The following is a 20,444-nucleotide window of genomic DNA, read 5'->3' as shown; positions in this document are numbered from 1 at the left end:
TGTGGCTTTTGCACCAATCTAATAGTTAACTTTCAAAGTCTAAATCCAAGTTTAGCATTCCTACTGCTAAGCTAACCACTAGTCAGATAGAAATGTGAAAGCTAGCTAAAAATAAATAATGCTCAATGAGTGCTTTTACCACATTTGGAGCTTTGTTTGTTTTCTTTTATTGTCTTCTCTACAAGCTCATCAAACAGCAGATCTCCCACAAGTTGCTTTACAGGTTAAGGTGACACAGAGTTAACAGCCACAAGCTACCCTAGAAAGAGAGGCTACAAATGAACTGGCCATATTGATGGACTGACCCGTATCTGAGTGCTGGAAGCTTAGCATCTTGTACAGCCTTATTACTAATTCCTTATGGTGGGCAGGTCATGGTGCCTCACCCCTTTAATCCTAGCACTTTGGGAGGCGAAGGCGGGTGGATCACCTGAGGTCAGGAGTTTGAGACCAGCCTGACCAACGTGGTGAAACCTTGTCTCTATTAAAAATACAAAAAAGCAGCCGGGCGCGGTGGCTCAAGCCTGTAATCCCAGCACTTTGGGAGGCCGAGACGGGCGGATCACGAGGTCAGGAGATCGAGACCATCCTGGCTAACACGGTGCAACCCCGTCTCTACCAAAAATACAAAAAACTAGCCGGGCGAGGTGGCAGGCGCCTGTAGTCCCAGCTACTCCAGAGGCTGAGGCGGCAGAATGGTGTAAACCCGGGAGGCAGAGCTTGCAGTGAGCTGAGATCCGGCCACTGCACTCCAGCCTGGGCGACAGAGCAAGACTCCGTCTCAAAAAAAAAAAAAAAAAAAAACACAAAAAAGCACCTGTAATCCCAGCTACTCAGGAGGCTGAGGCAGGAGAATCGCTTGAACCCGGGAGGTAGAGGTTGCAGTGAGTCGAGTTCATGCCACTATACTCCACCCTGGGTGATGGAGTGAGACTCTGTCTCAAATAATAATAATAATAATAATAATAAATAAATCCTTATGGAATTGCTAAGATGACAAAATGGGGCCTCTCCATTGTCAACTTCTCATTATTATTTTCTTGATTTTTCTGGGTTATAGACATTTGGTTCACGCTCACCAAATATTCATAGAAAGACAAAATGCTGGCTGGGCGTGGTGGCTCACGCCTGTAATTCCAGCACTTTGGGAGGCTGAGGCGGGCAGATCAGAGGTCAAGAGTTCAAGACCAGCCTGGCCAACACAGTGAAACCCCATCTCTACTAAGAATACAAAAATTTAGCCGGGTGTGGTGGTGGGTGCCTGTAATCCCAGCTACTCTGGAGGCTGAGGCAGGAGAATTGCTTGAACCCGGGAGGCAGAGGTTGCAGTGGGCCAAGACTGCACCATTGCACTCCAGCCCGGGTGACAGTGTGAGATTCCGTCTCAAAAAAAAAAAAAAAAAAAGAAAGACAAAATGCCCCTAACATTCAATGTAGTAAGTTTGGCTCGTATTTTCACTTCAGATGGATTATTTTTCACTGTAGAGGTGTTTTCTAAAATATAGGCAGCTCCAACTTAAAATCAGGTGAACCTGATTACTTAGCTAAGTTATGTAAGGAACAAAAGCTCAATTTCTTTAAAATGGAGATAAAAATGCCTACCATATACAGTTCTAGACGACACAGGGCAATTCAATGTTAGATACCTTGACAAAAACAATAGCTTAACAGCTCATATCATGTTAAAACAGTTCGCTTCTTCTTGATCTTTCATAATAACTTGTCTCTGCTTGTAATGCCTACATGCGACGATCTTAAAATTTAAAGGCAAGCTAATTTATTTCACTTTCATTCCTCTAGGCAAGGAGCCAATGCCACACGAGATGAACTGACAACATCTGCATTCCTGACTGTTCAGTTGGATCGGTCCCTCGGAGGACAGGCTGTGCAGGTTGGGATATTTTTACCCCCAAAACTCACACAAGTTAAAGTCTTGCTAGCTCAATGGATAGCTATAGCTCCCTCCCAAGTTGGGATAGAAATTTGACATTTTCTTGATATGAACTATGTTTTCATTTTGAAATTCAGATATTCCTACTCTCATTTCAAATTAGTTCTCTCAGATTCTGGAAAGGAGGTAACAAACACAAGCAACAAAAAGCTATCAACAGATTTAAGATCCCAAAAGAATCTTCCCATTAGAATCACACCCTATGTCAGTGATAGTCGCTTGACATTAAAACGGTTTTACTTGTATTATTGTTTCCAGTTGTTGTTCAACAGATACGGTAGGCAGAATAATGTTCTCAATGTGTTCATGTCCTAATCCTCAGAACCTGCAAGTGTGATATGTAACAAAGCAAAGGAGAGTTAAGGTCGGAGATGGAGTTACAGTTGCTCATCAGCAGATCTTAAGCTAGGGAGATTATCTGGGATTACTGGGTGGACCTAGTTTAATCACCAGGGTCCTTATAAGTAAAACAGAAAGCCAGACAGAGACAGAGGGACGCAGCATGGGAAAGACTAACCAGCGATCGCTAGCTTTGAGGATAGAGGGAACAATTACATATTATATAGTTTGCACATTGCTAGAAGGAGAATATTGAACATTCCCAACACAAAGAAATGATGAATATTTGAGATGATGTTATGCTAGTTACCCTAATATGATCACTATACATTGTATGTACCCCATGAATATCTATAATTATCAATCAATTAAAAAATAAAATTAAAATAAGAAAATGGAAGAGAGTCCCTAGCAAAGGAATATGGGCAACCTCTAGAAACCAGAAAAAGCAAGGGATAGATTCATTCCTAGAGCCTCTAGAAAGGACTATAGCCCTGCAATAGCTTGATTTTAGCCCCATGACTAAATTGTTATTCCACATTTTAGCCCAGTGATCTATCTAAATTAACCCCATAACTCATTTCAGACTTCTGACCTCCAAAACTGTAAGATGATAAATTTGTGTTGTTTTAAGCCACTAAATCATAGTAATTTGTTACAGCAACAATGGGAAATAAATACAACAGAACAGAACAAGCACAGATTAGCAATTCTAATTAATAGGTAGAAAAAAGACGCATTTTCTTACACTCTCAAATCATAAACATGCGTTAAGTTATGTTTTGCACAAGTAAACAGAAATAAATCTTGATAAAATAGCATGAGTCCTTATATTTCGCTTTCAGGCACCAAAATCTGTACTGAAACAAAGTCCATCACCCAAAAGTGAGGGAGGAAGTGGTGGAGAGGGAGAAAGGATGAACAGAAATGGGAGGGACAAAGAGAAAAGATAGAGAGAAAGGGGAAAGAAAAGGGGAAGGAGGGGAGGAGAGGGAAGAGAAGAAAGGGAAATCATGGAAGAAGAAATGAGACAAGTAAGAAGGAAGAGAGAAGAGGAAGGGCAAGGGAGAGGATAGTGTGAGAGGGAGGAGAGATATATTTTTTTATTTGGCTATTTCTGAAATAAAAAATTACTTGTCAAGAATGACTAAATCCACATTCAAAATGAAAATTTCATGTAATTAAAAATGAGTCAACTTTTTAGTATATCCAACTAACTTATCTATCTATCTTATCTATCTCTATCTGGAGACAGAGAGAGAGATTAAAATAGAGAAAAATGGGCAGGAAAAGATAATATACTGCTTTATTTATTATAAAACTTTAAATGTTATACAATGTCAGACAATATCAGTGTCTAGTTCTAGATCTCACTGTGTCTAAGAGACTGCTGTTTCTAGCCTGGTTCAACCTTCTGTCCTCTCCTAAGTTCAACTGCTCCTCCTTTTATATTTATGGTGGAGTATCTGCTACTTGTTTCAGGACCCTTATTAGTTACCATGAAAAAGTTTGGGTCTTTGTTTTTTAAATTCCCTTACTGTATAACTGACATACAGACTTCAAGGAGACCCTATTTTCCTCTAGTGTGCCCCAGTGTGTCTGTCTGCTTTCTTGTTCATTCTGGGAGAGGGCACTTGCTTGTTCCTTTTCCCTACAACTGGCTGGAGCTTTCTCTTTCCCTCTCTCTCATTCCCTGTGTCTTCCTAGCTGGAACTGCACACACTGCTGCCTGTTTTATGCCTGCCTGTTGTCTTTGGCCAGTTTTTGAGAAGTCATCTGCTCCCATCTGGTGGGAAAAGCATCTTACAGATTAGAGTTCAAACGGAAAGCAGGTGCTTACTTGGCCAGTGCAGTGATGATTCTGATACAGCAGCATTAAACACTCCCTTTGCATGGTTGTGCCTGTTTAACTTCCTCATTCCTGGTGTCAAGGGAGCTAAGATTCTATATGGTACAAAAGGGTTTCTCTGTCTCGTTTTCAAATCTTTGTAAGTGTGTAATTGCTTATATTAATATAATAATTAAATAGAGAGGCAAGTTAGACACTTTAGAACATAAAGTGTAAGATGTGGAGGCTGAAATTAGTCTTCCAGCTGGTTTCCTTCCCATCTTGATACAAGTTAGTAGATACATAAAACAAGTTAAATCTAAATTTAAAGGTGCATATTAACTTTTTAAAAATAACTTGCTAATTTTTAATTAACTAATGAGATGACTGAATTATTTAAATGCACTCAATTCTATGAAATTTAGTTGATCTTTAAGTTATTACTTACCAAAATATTACAAAAAACTTTGAAGATATGCATTTTCTTACATATTTCATATTTCATAGTACTATATTTGATACACTCGATTATGAATTTACATGAATTGTTAGCCAGTTGAATCCTAAATTGACAACAAAATGGTAATTTTTAGTTTAATCACTAGATGGCAGTAGCTTACAATAATGCATGAAAAAAACTAAAGTACTGCGGTTTTCAACACTCCTTTGTAAACTATATTAACCATTAAAATTACTTTTAATCAATCTTTTTTCTTTCTTATTCTCCTTTGACAGTAAGAGATGGGCCTTAATCAGTGTTTCACTTTCTCTCATGTTGGCAATTAAAGTTTTCTCCATGTTATATGAAATGCTAAGCCAACAGTTTTAGGTATTTGTGAGACCACAACTGACAAAACATTTCCATAATTTGCTGCTCACTTATTTGAATGCCTACTAATTGAAATATATTTATGAAGTCAATTATTTTCAGTGCCTTTAGGCCTCCCTCTAATGGTACATGCATCAGCATTCCCATTCACCTGGCTTCTAGAAAAAGACAAACCAGGGGAAGTGAGACAGTTCAATTTTCGCACAGGGCAGAACAAATGAAAGCAACGGGAAACTGACATGAAATTTGAACTCTTTATGTAAATGCATCAGTAGTTTGTGCGAGAAATAGGAAATTCTAATCCAATATTTGGGGCTAATAAATAAAATCAAGCAAATAATTTCCCTTTTTTTCAATTTCTTCATCCTGAAAAGTCTTTTTTTAAAAAAAGACTTATTTTTTAAAAAGTCTTATTTTTTAAAGTTTCTTATATTGAGCATATCTACTATTACATTTCTATAGGTAAGTTAAAAAGTAGAAGACATATTCTGTTTATTTTTGCCCGTTTTTAATGCTTGTATAGAAATCTGTGTGTGTGTGTGTAATTTTTTTTATTTTACAAATACAGAGATATAGAAATAATGAGTATGATTTGGGGTCATCTTATGTTGTAAAGCATTTGAATGCACATCTCTTAACCTTCTGAACCAGATCCAAAAACACGAGATTCTAGTACCTCTGTAAGTATCTGTAAGTGTTACTGGCGCCCTTGAAAGAAGAGCGATTTTCACTTCAAGATTTTCACATAAGGTCGCAGACACCGGCACTTTGGTGTTACCTTGTCTCTTTCGGAGATGTAACAAACAAACTTACATCTTCATACTTTTCAAAAACAGAAAGTATTGGAGCATGGTGATGTTTCCTCTGACAAGAAACTACTCAGGGGCACCGTGCCTGCAAAAACAAAAGATTCTTAAGTCAACAAGGAAAACTGATTTTCATTAACCTGTATTTTCTGTTAATCATCATTTCTCCTGCTCTTGACTTTTTATTTTTTGTTTAATTTTCAAAAAGAAAACATAAGAACACATTTGGAACTAAAACTTTCTTTCACAGTACTCTTAATTATATTTCTTTTATTCCCCTTCTCCCCCATCAGATCCGAGTCTCCCAAGGCAAAGAGCCTATTCACCTGCTGAGTTTGTTCAAAGACAAACCGCTCATTATTTACAAGAATGGAACATCAAAGAAAGGAGGTCAGGCACGTGCTCCCCCTACACGCCTCTTTCAAGTCCGGAGAAACCTGGCATCTATCACCAGAATTGTGGAGGTAATGTCATGCATTCCATAAAACGTGTCCTAGTTGTGGACTTCCCAATGGACCTGAGCCATCAGCAAATATTAGACTTTAAAAACTTGGCAAATAAACTCCCTTCATTTCTATAATTAATCCACTGTTCAAAATTTTAAAAGCACTAATAGCAGGAGAGTTGAGTAAAAAGTAAAACTCCAGATGCCAGGCCTCTCACATTTTTCAGTTGCATTGAACCCAAACAAATAAATTTTTTTTAATTAATTAATTAATTAATTTATTTATTTATTATACTTTAAGTTCTAGGGTACATGTGCATAACGTGCAGGTTTGTTACATATGTATACTTGTGCCATGTTGGTGTGCTGCACCCATCAACTTGTCAGCACCCATCAATTCATCATTTATATCAGGTATAACTCCCCAATGCAATCCCTCCCCCCTCCCCCCTCCCCATGATAAGCCCAGTGTGTGATGTTCCCCTTCCCGAGTCCAAGTGATCTCATTGTTCAGTTTTAAGAATACTATCACAAATTAGCTGTCAAAAGCATGAGGCTGCTTAAGTTCCATCTTGAAAGGCCTGAGGTGGATGGATCACGGGTGATGGTCAGGTGATTGACCACACTGGAGACATTTGAGAGGGAAGGCCCTCGTTTGCACAAGTGTAACAAATATGGGAGGCATGTCCCACCACACTGGACCAGAACCGTAACTGAACTGGCCCCATGAGCTGTTTCTGACAGCAGCTGGGAGAGAAATCAGACCCCATGCCGTGGTGCCATAAGATAAGGAGACCTCCAGGTATAGACAAGGCCAGTCCACCCAGGTTTTTAAATAGCTAAGTGCTTTGACCTTAGGACAATCCTGTCACCCCAGTCACCATTGAAATCCAAGTCTTTCACATCACCCTTACACTGCCCGGCATACTCTGCATATCAAGCCTGGAGCTGTCCCTCAAACTCCCCCTCCATACAAGTCAATCAGCAGACGCTTTAAACCTGGGTTGGTCATCTCATCCCTCCACCTGCGACCTCTTCTCTAAGCCTCCCTCTCCCTGCACCTGATTTCTCTACGACTGTCCTCTGAGAACAGATTCCCCTGCAGCCCTCTCAAGTGGAACTTGTGTTTTCCCAAGGCCCACTCACCACAGCCTCAAGGATGGGGCTGGACAAGTTCCCCCACTGCTCACCCGTACCTCTTTAGTTTTATCTTGCCTCTCTCCTTTGCATCAGACTTTCCCTCCTCCAGACCTCTTGTGCTTTCATGGACTGAACTGCCAGTCCTTCTCTTCTTTGATGACTTCAGCCATTATCTCACTATTTCCATCTCTTCGGCTTCTCTCTTCCAGCAGTCTTTTCCTTGACCGCATTTCATCTCATACTCACATGGTCCTATACTAAATTTTGCCATTTGCAATAACTATAGCTCCTCAGAAATCTGTTCCAGTAATCTAATCTCTGACAACTCTCTCCTGTCCTTTGGCTCCTTTACTCCAGAATGCACATTCTGGCAATTCTCCAGGCCTATAGCTAAATCCAGGAACCCGCTGCCTCCTTCACACCCCACCCTTCATGTCCTCCTTTCTCCCCAGATCCCCCAGAACTTTAATTTAGAGTTCACAGAGAAGATAAATCAGGCATAAATCATCTTATCTACTCCCCTGCAACTTTATCAATTTGTCTGCATCTGTGTATATATTCTCTTTCCTTCCGCTTTTATGAAATAAATATCAAATTTTTATTTATATTTTAAGAAATATTTTATATTAGGAATTTACATATGTGAAGTGTCTTATAAGTGATTATATACTATACATATTACATATATACTATTATCCATAAATTAGCAATGAATAATGTATTTGTATACAGTTATGTATCAATAAATAATTTATTAAATATTTATTACATAGACTGTCCCTCCTATCTAAGGCCCAATTCCTCCTCCGCCCACCTGGCCACCAACTTCTGTCTGGATCCTTCCCTTTCTTGCTTTCCTAAGAAATCTCCTGGATTTCTGTCTTTCCCGTGCATTTATTCCACTTCTAGTTCATCATGATTACAGGCAGTAATCTCCTTTCATTCTGTATCATCAATTTATTTTTCTATGTGGAATCATTCACTTTGAACTACAAAGATGGCTGTAACAAAAACCTCCTGTCATTTCTTTAAAAACTGTGTCTTGACCTTGACCATTACCTTCTCTAGCTACTGCATCATTTCTCTGTCCTTCTTAAGAGCACATATCATTGAAAGGTTTGTCTTCAGTGTTTTCACTCACTCATCATCTCTACTTTTTAAAACCAGTTCTCTCTAAAACCACCTCAATCAGGTGTCCATCCCACTAGTCCACTGAATTGGTTTTTATCTAGTTTGCCAGTGACCTGCCGCATGCCACAATCAAAGGTCACTTTTCTGATCCGTTTTTCTCAGCTTCCCACTAGCATTTGCCAGTCAGCCTTTCCAGTTTTATTGAGCACTTCTTTTTTTCACTAGGTGAATGTATCCCCACACTTACCATGGTTTCTTCCTAACCTATTGGCCACTCCTCTCGGGCCAGTTTGCTGTGTTTTCCTCTTCTGTTTGACCTCTAAGTTCTTCAGCACTCCAAGCCTCAGCCTTGGCCCCTTCACCATGGTCTCATTTAGTCATATGGTTTAAATGCCAGCGTTATGTATTGATCTCATCCAGAACCTTCTGTGCACGGATTCTTCTGTTTAATTATGACTATTATTTTTTGACATTTAAAAACTATCAAAATGACATTTAAGCATTCATTATCTATGGGCATTCTCAGTTGATTTCAGATGGGAAAGTCAACCAAAATGCACCATTCCTACATTCTGATCTCTTCCCCAGTGGACTTTCCTTTGTGAGACCTCATCAGCTGCTTGCAGTGCATCTCTTTATTTCCTTGCAGTCTCTCAAACCAGCTTTCACATTCCCAGACTCTCTGAAATGCACCAGTCAAGATCATTTCATGAGTCTTCCTGTCTTTATCTCCTGGCAGGCTAAGTCTTTATAAGGTTCTGTTTTAGATCTCATTTCCTGATCTCACACCAGTCTGGGCATAGGTCCTTTGTCGCCTTCTCTCCATCCTGGCTCTTTCCTCTGTACCCATAATGAGATGTATATATTAGAAATTGGAAGCCCTGGAAGCCAGACTTGGTTCCTGTAATTCTCCATCATCACATCTGATAGATTCCTTTGAGCTTGGTCTGTGAGGCCTCATTCCTGCTGGGAGAGGATTTTAACCATTTTCCTGAATGTTCCCAATTCCTGGACATGCCTTTAAAACTTCTAACAGCCGTTCCTTCCTCCTCTAGTGTTCTCTCCTTGGACAGGCTCCTGAGAAACCTGGTGAAATTCAACTCTCCACATCGTGGATGTCTTCACCCTGGCAGTTCAGTGTGGATGGCCAAGCAGCACCATTTGGCACAGCAAATCACGCCTGCCTTCTTGAAGCATTTTCCTCACTTGGCCTCAAGATCACTACACTCTTGTTTTCCTCCTCCGTCTCAGCTACTCCCCCTCAGTCTTGCTTATTGGTTCTTACTTCTCCTTCTGGAATCACATATCACACTTGTTCGACAATTATACAGAAAGTCATGCCAGTGACATAGTAGCACAGTCATATGGTCAGGCAAGTTCTCACAGAGAAGGACACAGAGTCACAAATTCACAAGTGACACAGACCAAAGTGCTCCTACTCTAGGGTTTAAAACACCATAGTGGTGTCCCAGAGCTGCCCTGAATTAATTTCCTGGGATAGGGCAGAAGGCTATGTATGGTTTGCCACAGTCACAGCTTCTAGGACATGTTTATTGAGGGAGCAGCAATGAATTTCAATCACTGTTTTATTTTTCTTCATATTCCAGGTTGATGTTGATGCACATTCACTGAATTCTAACGATGTTTTTGTCCTGAAACTGCCACAAAATAGTGGCTACATCTGGATAGGAAAAGGTGCTAGCCAGGAGGAGGAGAAAGGAGCAGAGTATGTAGCAAGTGTCCTCAAGTGCAAAACCTTACGGATCCAAGAAGGCAAGGAGCCAGGTGTGTGCTGTGGGGCCAAGGGCACTAACTAGATTTTATATTGATATGATTGCCAATCATCTTTTTTTCACCAAAAAGTCACTTTCTAATGGCTTATAAGGGTTAACAATCTCTCCATTAGTTGCAAAGGTGGGTGGGTGATGGTACCTGATTTCTTTAAGTAATTTCTCAACATTGAAACCAAAGTGAGATGATATTTGTTCATATAAAGCAACAGCAAGCATGTGTTCCTGAAAATGCACTGGATAACTAAGTGTGTTTTCCACAGAGGAGTTCTGGAGTTCCCTTGGAGGGAAAAAAGACTACCAGACCTCACCACTACTGGAGACCCAGGCTGAAGACCATCCTCCTCGGCTTTATGGCTGCTCTAACAAAACTGGAAGATTCATTGTAAGTGTCTTTAAAAACAGTGGGATAGGGCCGGGTGCAGTGGCTCACGCCTGTAATCCCAACACTTTGGGAAGCCGAGATGGGTGGATCATGAGGTCAAGGAGTTTGAGACCAGCCTGGCGGTAGTAGTAGTGAAATCCCATCTCTACTACAAATACAAAAATTAGCCAGGCATGGTAGTGCGTGCCTATAGTCCCAGCTACTTGGGAGGCTGAAATAGGAGAATCTCTTGAACCCAGGAGGCAGAGGTTGCAGTGAGCCAAGATCATGCCACTGGCGTCACTGTGCTCCAGCCTGGACAACAGAGTGAGACTCCATCTCAAACAAACAAACAAACAAACAAGCAAGAGTGGGATAGAACCTAACAGCGCTGGGAGGGGCAGTCCCATGTGGCTCTGACACTTTCAGACATGTTACTGTTCTGAATCTCAGTTTCTGCCTGCCTGCAAACCATGGTAACAACCTTTGCTCTACACAGGGTTTTTTTTTTTTTAACTTTTATTTTAAGTTCAGGGGTACATGTGTAGGTTCGTTACATAGGTAAACTTGTGTCATGGGGATTTGTTGTACAGACTATTTCATCACCCAGTTATTAAGCCTAGTACCCATTAGTTATTTTTCCTGATCGTCTCACTCCTCCCACACTCCACCCTTTGATAGGCCCCAGTGTGTGTTGTTCCCTTCTATGTGCCCACGTGTTCTCTTCTTTTAGCTCCCACTTATAAGTGAGAACCTGCAGTATTTGGCTTTCTGTTCCTTACCCAGGGTGTTTTTAAGGGTTAATGATGTAATTAATGTGAAAGCATTAATGTTGTGATGTCCTATACAGATTAAGCTGCTCTTAAAAGTACCAGCTACTTTACACCTGTGTGAGCATGCAGTTGCTGTATGAATATATATGTGGCTAGATTTGTTAATTTAATAATTTGGCATTTTCTATGGGCAGCAATCATTATTTCTGATCAAACTATGTAAATTTTACATGTCAATTTCCCAGCGGAGTAAAATTTTCACCATATTGACTGAATTAAAAATATTATGGAAATATTATGATCATTGAGCAAAAATCACAGAAAGCTATATATGCAGTTACAAATTAACTGACATCAACAGGAATGTTTTATTTCATAGTCATTTACAAACTTTGACTTCCAGTTAGTTAGAAGTAAAATTAGAAGTATGTGTATGCATGTCTTAGTTCAAGCTCCTATAACAAAAATACCATTGACTGTGTGGTTTAAACCGTAAACATTTATTTTTCACAGTTCTGAAGGCAGAGAAGTCCAAGATTAAGGCACCAGCAGATCTGATGTCTGGTGAGGGAACCACTTTCTAGCCTTCTTGTGTCCTCACATGGCCAAGAGAGCAAGCTCTAGCCTCGGTCTTTCCTTATAAGGACGCTAAGCAGGGGCACTGCACCCTAATGGCCTCATCTGAACCTAATTACCTCCTAAGGACCTCACCTCCTACTACCATGCCATTGGGGGTTAGGGGTTTAACACAGGAATTCTGGGGGGAAACAAACATCCAATACAAAAGAATACAAGAGTGATTTTACACTGGACTCTGAAATATCATCCTGAACCACAGCCTGTCACCTAAATTTCAAAAAAAAGTTATACTTTCTCTGTTTCACATGCTAAGTTTTTGCTAAATTTTTCATTTAAAGAATGAATTCCTCTTTTATATAAAATTTGATCTACAGATTTTGGTCAACATGTCCTAGTGAATAAATGCAAACTTTATTTTTCAACACAGGAAAGAAAATTTCCCATGTATTTTGCCAGATATTTTGATTACTAGAAATAAAATTATTTGAGATGAAGTGGTTCAAGTCCCCCTTGAAGCTTATAAATAATTTGACCTACAAGTTAAAGATTTAAACAGTGCATTGAGATAAATATTTGGTTGCTGTATACCACAATTTGCTCACCTACTTTACAGGAAATCCCTGAACTTGCTATATTTTATGCATTTGTCATCAGAAAAATCTGCTGTTTTATTGTTTTGACTGGTAACTTGATATTGCATCCAAGTAACTTATTTTTCAGCATATGCTTCTATAATTTCTTATTATAATTATTTATTAACATTGCTATAAGTTAGATGTTTGTTTCCAAGAAAGATGTACTTTACAAAAATAAGTACCTAGGCTTTGTTCTCAGTGTGTTTAAAAAAAAGAACTGTTAGTCTTTGGCTTTTTGTTATGCACATATATTAGCCTTTAAGAGAAATATAAATTTCCTCTGCACCAACTCATTTTCTTGTTTGATGTTTGGAACCCCTTCTGCTCCCTTTATAGTTTAAGGCAATGGATTGTTGCTAACAAGTATTTGATCTTATAATTACTATTAGAAAGTAGGCTTTACACGTGTAGATTCCTACAAGGCAGCTACAAGGCAGCAGAGCTTGTTAGCTACAAGCACAGCTTTTGGAACCAATCTGCCCATATGCTGTCACTTACCTGGTGGTAGTACTTGCTGGCTGTGTGACTTTAGGCTGGTTACTGAGCCTATCTGGGCTGTAGTCTCAACTCTAAAATGGTGGTAATCATAGTGCCTACTTCATAGGGTTGTTGTGAATATTCAATTAGCTGTTGCATATAAAAGATTAGAACAGTGCCTGACATCAAGTAAGTGCTATTTAAAGTTTTTCTTTTTAAAATCATTATGTGATTGGTATATGTCCTATAAAAATAATATAAACAAATCCTTTGCCCTCTAAATGGTCAAGGTTTTTTTTTTTATTTTGTATAACAATCTCAAAATCTCATCAGATTACAACAAACATGAATTGTCATGCTCAGATGTCTGCAGGCTGCCTGGAACTAGGTTCATCTATGCTGGGCGCATGTTTTGGGTTTATACATGTTTTTCCAGTGACAAAGCCAAAGACACAAAAAGGCCCTTGCTGAGTCACCTTTGCTAATATGACATGGCCAAGACCCCAGTCAGCTCCACAGCACTGCAGAGTCACATGCCAGAGGGAGTGAATAAAGAACTGGGAACCATAATCCAAACTCCTGCCTTAAGGATCCAAGGGGGTTTTCACCCAGAATTCTCTAAAAATACCGAACTTTAGATTAATGCGTGCCCATTGGTATTGGGTGGATGAAGCTAACCCTCTCATTACCGTTTAATGCTATAACTATAATTTAACACAATTAAAAATAAAAATAAAACATTTGTATGTGCAATATTATGTTATAATGTCATCTTATTGAAAATTTTTGATTTATTAAAATGACCAGGCCTATTGACTTTCTCTTTTTTCTTTTTCTTTTCTTTTTTTTTTTTTTTTGAGACAGAGTCTCCCTCTGTTGCTCAGGCTGGAGTGCAATGGCACCGTCTTGACTCACTGCAACCTCCACCTCCCAGGTTCAAGCAAGTCTCCTACCTCAGCCTCCTGAGTGGCTGGAACTACAGGCGCCTGCCACCACACCCGGCTAATTTTTGTATTTTCAGTACAGACGGGGTTTCACCTGTTAGCTAGGCTGGTCTTGAACTCCTGACCTCATGATCCGCCTGCCTTGGCCTCCCAAAGTGCTGGGATTATAGGCATGAGCCATCATGCTCGGCCCTATTGATTTTTTAAAAGTAATCTTGACCTACAAAATGAAAGATAATTTAATACTTGGACTATAAACTCAAATGTTTTTAGGAACTAGATAGGCAACATAAATCTGTGAAACAATTAGTCATAAGGGACTGGAAGTACAGAGGATTGTAAGCAAATTGACTATATATGTGGGCATTCAAATGTGTCAACCTTAAGGATGAGATTTAGAAAATATGATTCAATATATAGTTTATTGAAATGCCAGGCTTGAGGATAGCTACCCGGGAAACACTGACTCCAAATGAATGAGGCCAGTGTTTTAAAGTGGAGGAGTTAAAGTTTCACTGACAGTAGGCAGAAACAGAGAAATTATAGCAGGCTTATGTAATTTTTTATATAAGACCAGTGCATACTGACAGTGATTTGATTGGTTACAGATTGCTATTAATACTTTCCAAGGAAGAATACATTCTTACTTTGTGAGGAGTGATGATCTGAGGGGGGTCTTAGCTCTGCACCCTTTGGTCTTCCGAATTATTTGCAGAAAAAAAGGCAAAAACCTGAGTGCATGCCTCAAGACTCAGGCCATATAGCCACATTCCTCTCAAAGCTCAGAATAATTTAAAGTTCCACCAGCTTTATATTTGAATTATTTAATTCCACAAATGCAATGTTTCTATTAAATACTGTGCTGGTCAAATAAAATACCACCAGTTTGTGATGTCAAATTAATGATCAATTATTTAAAATTTTATTACCTGAAAAAGAAGAAAAAAATTACTACCAAATTTTATTTTCACTATACTCAAAAAAAAATACAGGGCATTTGTATCCTATGTATTAGAAAAATCACTGCTTTACTGTTTGCTCATATAGCTTTTTATACCTTTCAGATTGAAGAGGTTCCAGGAGACTTCACCCAGGATGATTTAGCAGAAGATGATGTCATGTTACTAGATGCTTGGGAACAGGTACAACTACATTTTGTTCATAACAAGAGAATGCATTCTTGGTTGGAAGATGACAGAACTTGCTTTGAGAAATGGTAAATCTAGATATAAATGAGCCTAGAGATTTAGGCTGTGTTAAAAATATACATACATTTGGTAAAAATGAAACTAATACATATGGCAAGTTGATTTCTTCCTATGAAAATAATTCCAGAGCTACCATCTTTGGCTTTACAGTTATAGGCAAAAAAACATTCATTTTTCATTTATTTGTAAAAGTTACTCATTCTTAATTTGTTTATAATTCATTTAATAAGTGTATTCGTGTGTACAGTGTCGTGGGGGTACAATGCCATTGAGGAAACCAACATATTCAAAATTTCTCTTGAAATTTGACAAGAAGTCATGGGTGCCCCTCCCCTGGGGAAGAAATAGGCAGAATAGTTTTGCATCTACACAGTAAAATATGTTACTGTTTTATTTATCTTAATTTTCAAGGAAATTAACGGTGATTTGACATGCCACATCTCATAGGTTTTTAACCTCTATGTAAATTAACAGTGAAAGAGAAAACTAAATATATTATGAACTAAATTATATAGAACAAGTGTGAAATGCTTATCTGAATTAGGCCTAGTCTTAGAGGCAAGCACAAAGATTGTTCCTTTTAAGTTTGTTCCCAGCTGATAAACCATTCAGTTATATCACACCCTAGCTTCTGATCTACAATGACCATGTTTGACTTGAGGGCCCAGCCTCAGATTCTTGCCAAGTGAATGGAGTACTTATTTCTAGATGAGATTTAAATCTCCAGGTCAATAAAACACTCTTGTGTATTTCAGAATTAAAGAAGAATTACACTTCCTTATTCAGATATGTATTTAATTTTTCTCATTTGTAGTCAACTCTTGTTTCTGTAATCATGGATACTTTTTAGAATATTTACCAAGCTACATTTCATTTTTTAAAGTCATACTTTTTATTTACATTACCATGCTGTCATGGTTTGTTCTGTGCCCTGCACACGAATATTTCAGCACTTTCAGTATGAACTAGAATACAGTCTAAACATAACTGACCAAAATTGCTCTGCCACAAGTGATTTTAAAGTGATTTCAATATAAGGTAATTCAGGAAATTTTTTCAGCATTAAAGTACCCCCAACCACACATTTGACAAGGAGAAGGTTATATACAGATTGTATAATTATATATCAATTTTTTTAAAAAAATGCTATTTAAATACTAAACATTACAGCATTTTTACCAATATCTTATAGGGAGGGCACGCTACTAGAAGAGAAAAACACTAACCTTATGCCAGAGGTTCCTGGAGGGAGTCTGGGATCACCCACAGACAAGGTCTGTGTCTATATGCAGTCCCTTCCAGCCAAGATCCACATCTAGGAAATGGGGATAATGACTGTGTAAGGGCCAAGGGAAAATTTCCCCTTCACTTTCCAAAGGTTCATATAAAAATCAGTTGATAGAAGGCAGATTAATAGGAGAAAAGGCATACAAATATACTAATGTGCACAGGAGTCATACAGAATGCAAGAATTGAAGAAATGGCTGGATGGTTGATGCTTTTGTACCATTTGGAAGTTACAGAAAGAATGGGGCATTGGAGGATGGCAAAACTGGTTATGGGAGAAGAGGTCTGGCTAGGAAAGGTGGTCTTGTTATGAATCAAACTTCACATATAGTATAGATGGTAAATGTTTCTTTCAGACCTTTAAGGGTGTGAGACTCTCAGTTAATCTTCCCTAGATCCCGAAAAGGGAGGGCCTCAGAGAAAGCCCAGCTGCACCAATGCAGATTCTCTATAGATGCAGCTCTTCCCCCACAAAAGGCAGCTTTGCAGGACTCTTTCTCTTTGCAAGCCCTCTGAACAGCCATCTCAAAATATGTCAAAGAAGTGTATTCGGAGGTGAAATATTTTTGTTTCCTTTGACTGACTGCTGTCACACCCTAGCGGGTGGATGAAAAAAAAAAATCCACCCAGACAATCTGTTGTTTTTGTGAAAGATCACTTTACAAACTAGAAAATACCATGTGAACATAAAATATCCAAGTGTGAAATCTGAAGTGAAACTGGCTAAATGTAAGTTTAGGTGTCTCCTGATGAGTGTGAACACTGGGAAAGTGATGGTACCTTTCTGGGCCACTGCCTCCACGTCCCTAACTTCTGCGGATGTTGTGAGGATTCAATGAGCAGTGTGTGTGTGAAGCACTTTACACAGGGCCTAGCCTGAGTCAACAACCCAGAAACCATACATATTATTATTGTTTCATTTTTCAGATATTTATTTGGATTGGCAAAGATGCTAATGAAGTTGAGAAAAAAGAATCTCTGAAGTCTGGTAAGCTCAATTGATGGACAATTATAGCAGTAACTGGGCACCATTATGACCGAGTGTCTGACTGCTCTTTGCCACCATGTCTTACAAAACGACATTTCAAAATCAAGAAGTAGCTTAGCATTCCTCCTCAAAACTAAAGAGTAATGGGATTTTTTGAACTGGAGAATTTCCAGATGGGCACAAGAAAAAATATGTTTTGTTATCTAATTTAGAATAGAACTATATCAATTTAACCTGAAAAACTTAAATTCATTTCAACCCTTGTTTTATATCAATTTAACCTGAAAAACTTAAATTCATTTCAACCCTTGTTTTATTATGATAAGAGTAAAACCTCCATGACTGTGATAAGCCAGATTTTTTAAAATTCCTTTTGACTAAAGCTGTTCTTTCTGGCACAATTTTCCTTTTACTGAAAAGTGTAACAATAATTATGCCACCAGAACAATTCTATAAAACTTGGAACTTTTTCGGGCATTGATGAGACTCGCATGTTGCTTTTCATGGCAGATGAGAGAAATCAAAAAGAAATTGTATTTGTCTACCTGGTCAATGGAAATTTAATTTATTACTTTCATTTGAAGAACTGTATTCGAAGAATTTTCATTTTCAATGTGGCCAATATTTATTTGTTCTTCTGGAAATTTAATTTATTACTTTTATTCGAAGAATTTTCAATCTGCAGTTACTTTAGTTTAACCCAAACTAACTGAATTTATATGTCTTTACAACTGTTTTTAGCCAAAATGTACCTTGAGACAGACCCTTCTGGAAGAGACAAGAGGACACCAATTGTCATCATAAAACAGGGCCATGAGCCACCCACATTCACAGGCTGGTTCCTGGGCTGGGATTCCAGCAAGTGGTAAACTGGTGTTTGTAAAAAGCAAACAAACATTACAAGGCAGTTATCTCATTGCTCTTTTGGGAGAGGAACAGGAAAAGCTTTTTGTTTATTTGTCTTTAGAAAATTAAGGCCGGGTGCAGTGACTCACACCTGTAATCCCAGCACTTTCGGAGGCTGAGGCAGTTGGATCATTTGGGGTCAGGATTTCGAGACCAGCCTGGCCAACATGGCAAAACCCCGTGTCTACTAAAAATACAAAAAAAAATTAGCTGGGCATGGTGGCGCATACCTGTAATCCCAGCTACTTAGAAGACTGAGACTGGAAAATTGCTTGAACCCAGGAGGCTGAGGTTGCGGTGAGCCGGGATCATGCCACCATACTGCAATCTGGGCAACAGAGACTCTGTCTCAAAAAATAAATGAATAAATAAAAAATAACCTCAACCAAATGCCTATTTTTTAATGCTTAATTTTGGTTTGAAATTCTTCTTAAACTGGAGCTTTCTCACGTTAATACATTCAAATAACCTGAAGGAAACTTTCATTATGGGCCAATATTAGCTCTTCTGGAAACTGATTTATATCTTTTTTATGACCTTTCAAAAGTAAAATACTATGCTTAATCTAGAGAGATTTGTCAGATAGGAAATTTTATAATGCATTAGCCATTAGTCAAACTTGTTTTTTAACACGCCAGAGAAAAAGTTGTAATGCCTTGGAAGTTTTTCTCTTTTCTATAGACTGTGTTCAAAAGATTTGTATACTTGCAATAAGGTTTATGTTAAAGTGGCTTTAACAATTTGTTGCTATTTTCCTTCTTTAGTCAATGTGACTTTGATGCCATTAATTCCTACGTGTTATTTTCTAAGAGAAATTTTATCTTTTTTTAAACCTTATTAAAAGCCTTTGAAAGCACAGCTCTTTCATGACAAAATGAATTGCATTGTTATCCACTTAGATAGATAGATATTTGACAGTACATGTTTAATATCACAAAAGATACATACAGAAAAACTTCACTAATGCTGTCTTTAATTATTAAAATACATCTCTTTGAAAGTTTTGTGTTATGACATTTTATTCAAATTTGATGAGTTAATTACACTATTAATTTTAAGGTCAAATACATCTATGCATAAGTAGATTTGAGTTTAATATTTTTTAATTCATTCTCATTAAGTGGTCAAAATTAAACAGCTGTTTATGGTCAGATCATTATGAAAATTTTGAAATATGAGATTGCATGTGAAACACAGGTCCCCAGAAAACAGGAGTTGGGACAGAATCTGGAGCCCCAGTAAAGTAGGAACTGAATTTGGTCATTGGATAGAGGACTGGGTAGTTGAGGAGGGGAAGCTGTATTTCCATGGGAAGAAGAAACGAAGCGTGGAAGTGATCTGAGAGTTTTTACCTTTTCTCTGGAAGGGCATATGTGTTTCAAATTGAGTCCTGGTATGGAGAAGTGGGCCCAGTTTTATTATGGCCTAATGGTGAATTCTCCCGTGAGATCCTGGAGCTTGCATAGGAGGTAAGGAAGCAGAGAGAAGCCGTACTTCAAGGCACTATTCATTCAAAATGTCTATTCAGTATCAGGCACTCTTTTAGGCACTTTGGACTCAACATGAATGAAACAGACAAAATCTAAACTTTTGTGGAGTTTATATTCTAGGGAAGAGAAAAAAGAAACAAGAAGCCAAAACAAATCAACACATAGAGATATTATAAAATACATTAGAAGATATGCCCTGTGGAGAAGAAAATATAGGAAAGGAGCTAGGCAATACTAACAGGATGGTCAAGGGAGGCGTGGTTAAGTAGGTGATATCTAAACAGAAAATCGAGGCCAGGCACGGTGGCTCACGCCTCTAATCCCAGCACTTTGGGAGCCTGAGGCAGGTGGATAACTTGAGGTCAGGAGTTTGAGACCAGCCTGGACAACACGGTGAACCCCGTCTCTACTAAAAATATAAAAATTAGCCAGGTGTGGTGGCATGCTCCTGTAATCCCAGCTACTCAGGAACCTGAAGCAGGAGAATCGCTTGAACCTGGGAGGCAGAGGTTGCAGTGAGCTGAGATCACGCCA

At 38.6% G+C, this 20,444-nt stretch overlaps 1 protein-coding gene across 1 annotated transcript in view; it reads left to right on the top strand.

The window, feature by feature from the left end:
* Positions 1–19,278, top strand: part of SCIN (scinderin) — a 94,840-nt gene extending 75,562 nt beyond the window's left edge. Inside the window, exons 8-14 of the mRNA XM_011943450.1 lie at positions 1,801–1,891; positions 6,047–6,217; positions 10,077–10,254; positions 10,523–10,644; positions 15,096–15,173; positions 17,454–17,514; positions 18,256–19,278. Coding sequence (XP_011798840.1) covers positions 1,801–1,891; positions 6,047–6,217; positions 10,077–10,254; positions 10,523–10,644; positions 15,096–15,173; positions 17,454–17,514; positions 18,256–18,383 — 829 coding nt within the window. The 3' untranslated portion in view covers positions 18,384–19,278. The remainder of the gene's footprint in view (positions 1–1,800; positions 1,892–6,046; positions 6,218–10,076; positions 10,255–10,522; positions 10,645–15,095; positions 15,174–17,453; positions 17,515–18,255) is intronic.
* Positions 19,279–20,444: the final 1,166 nt, after the last annotated feature.

The sequence above is a fragment of the Colobus angolensis genome, unplaced genomic scaffold (genome assembly GCF_000951035.1).
Source record: "Colobus angolensis palliatus isolate OR3802 unplaced genomic scaffold, Cang.pa_1.0 Scaffold104, whole genome shotgun sequence".
Taxonomy (NCBI): Eukaryota; Metazoa; Chordata; class Mammalia; order Primates; family Cercopithecidae; genus Colobus; species Colobus angolensis.
The sequence above is the reverse complement of the archived record's forward strand: the minus strand, read 5'-3'. Positions and strand labels throughout refer to the sequence as shown.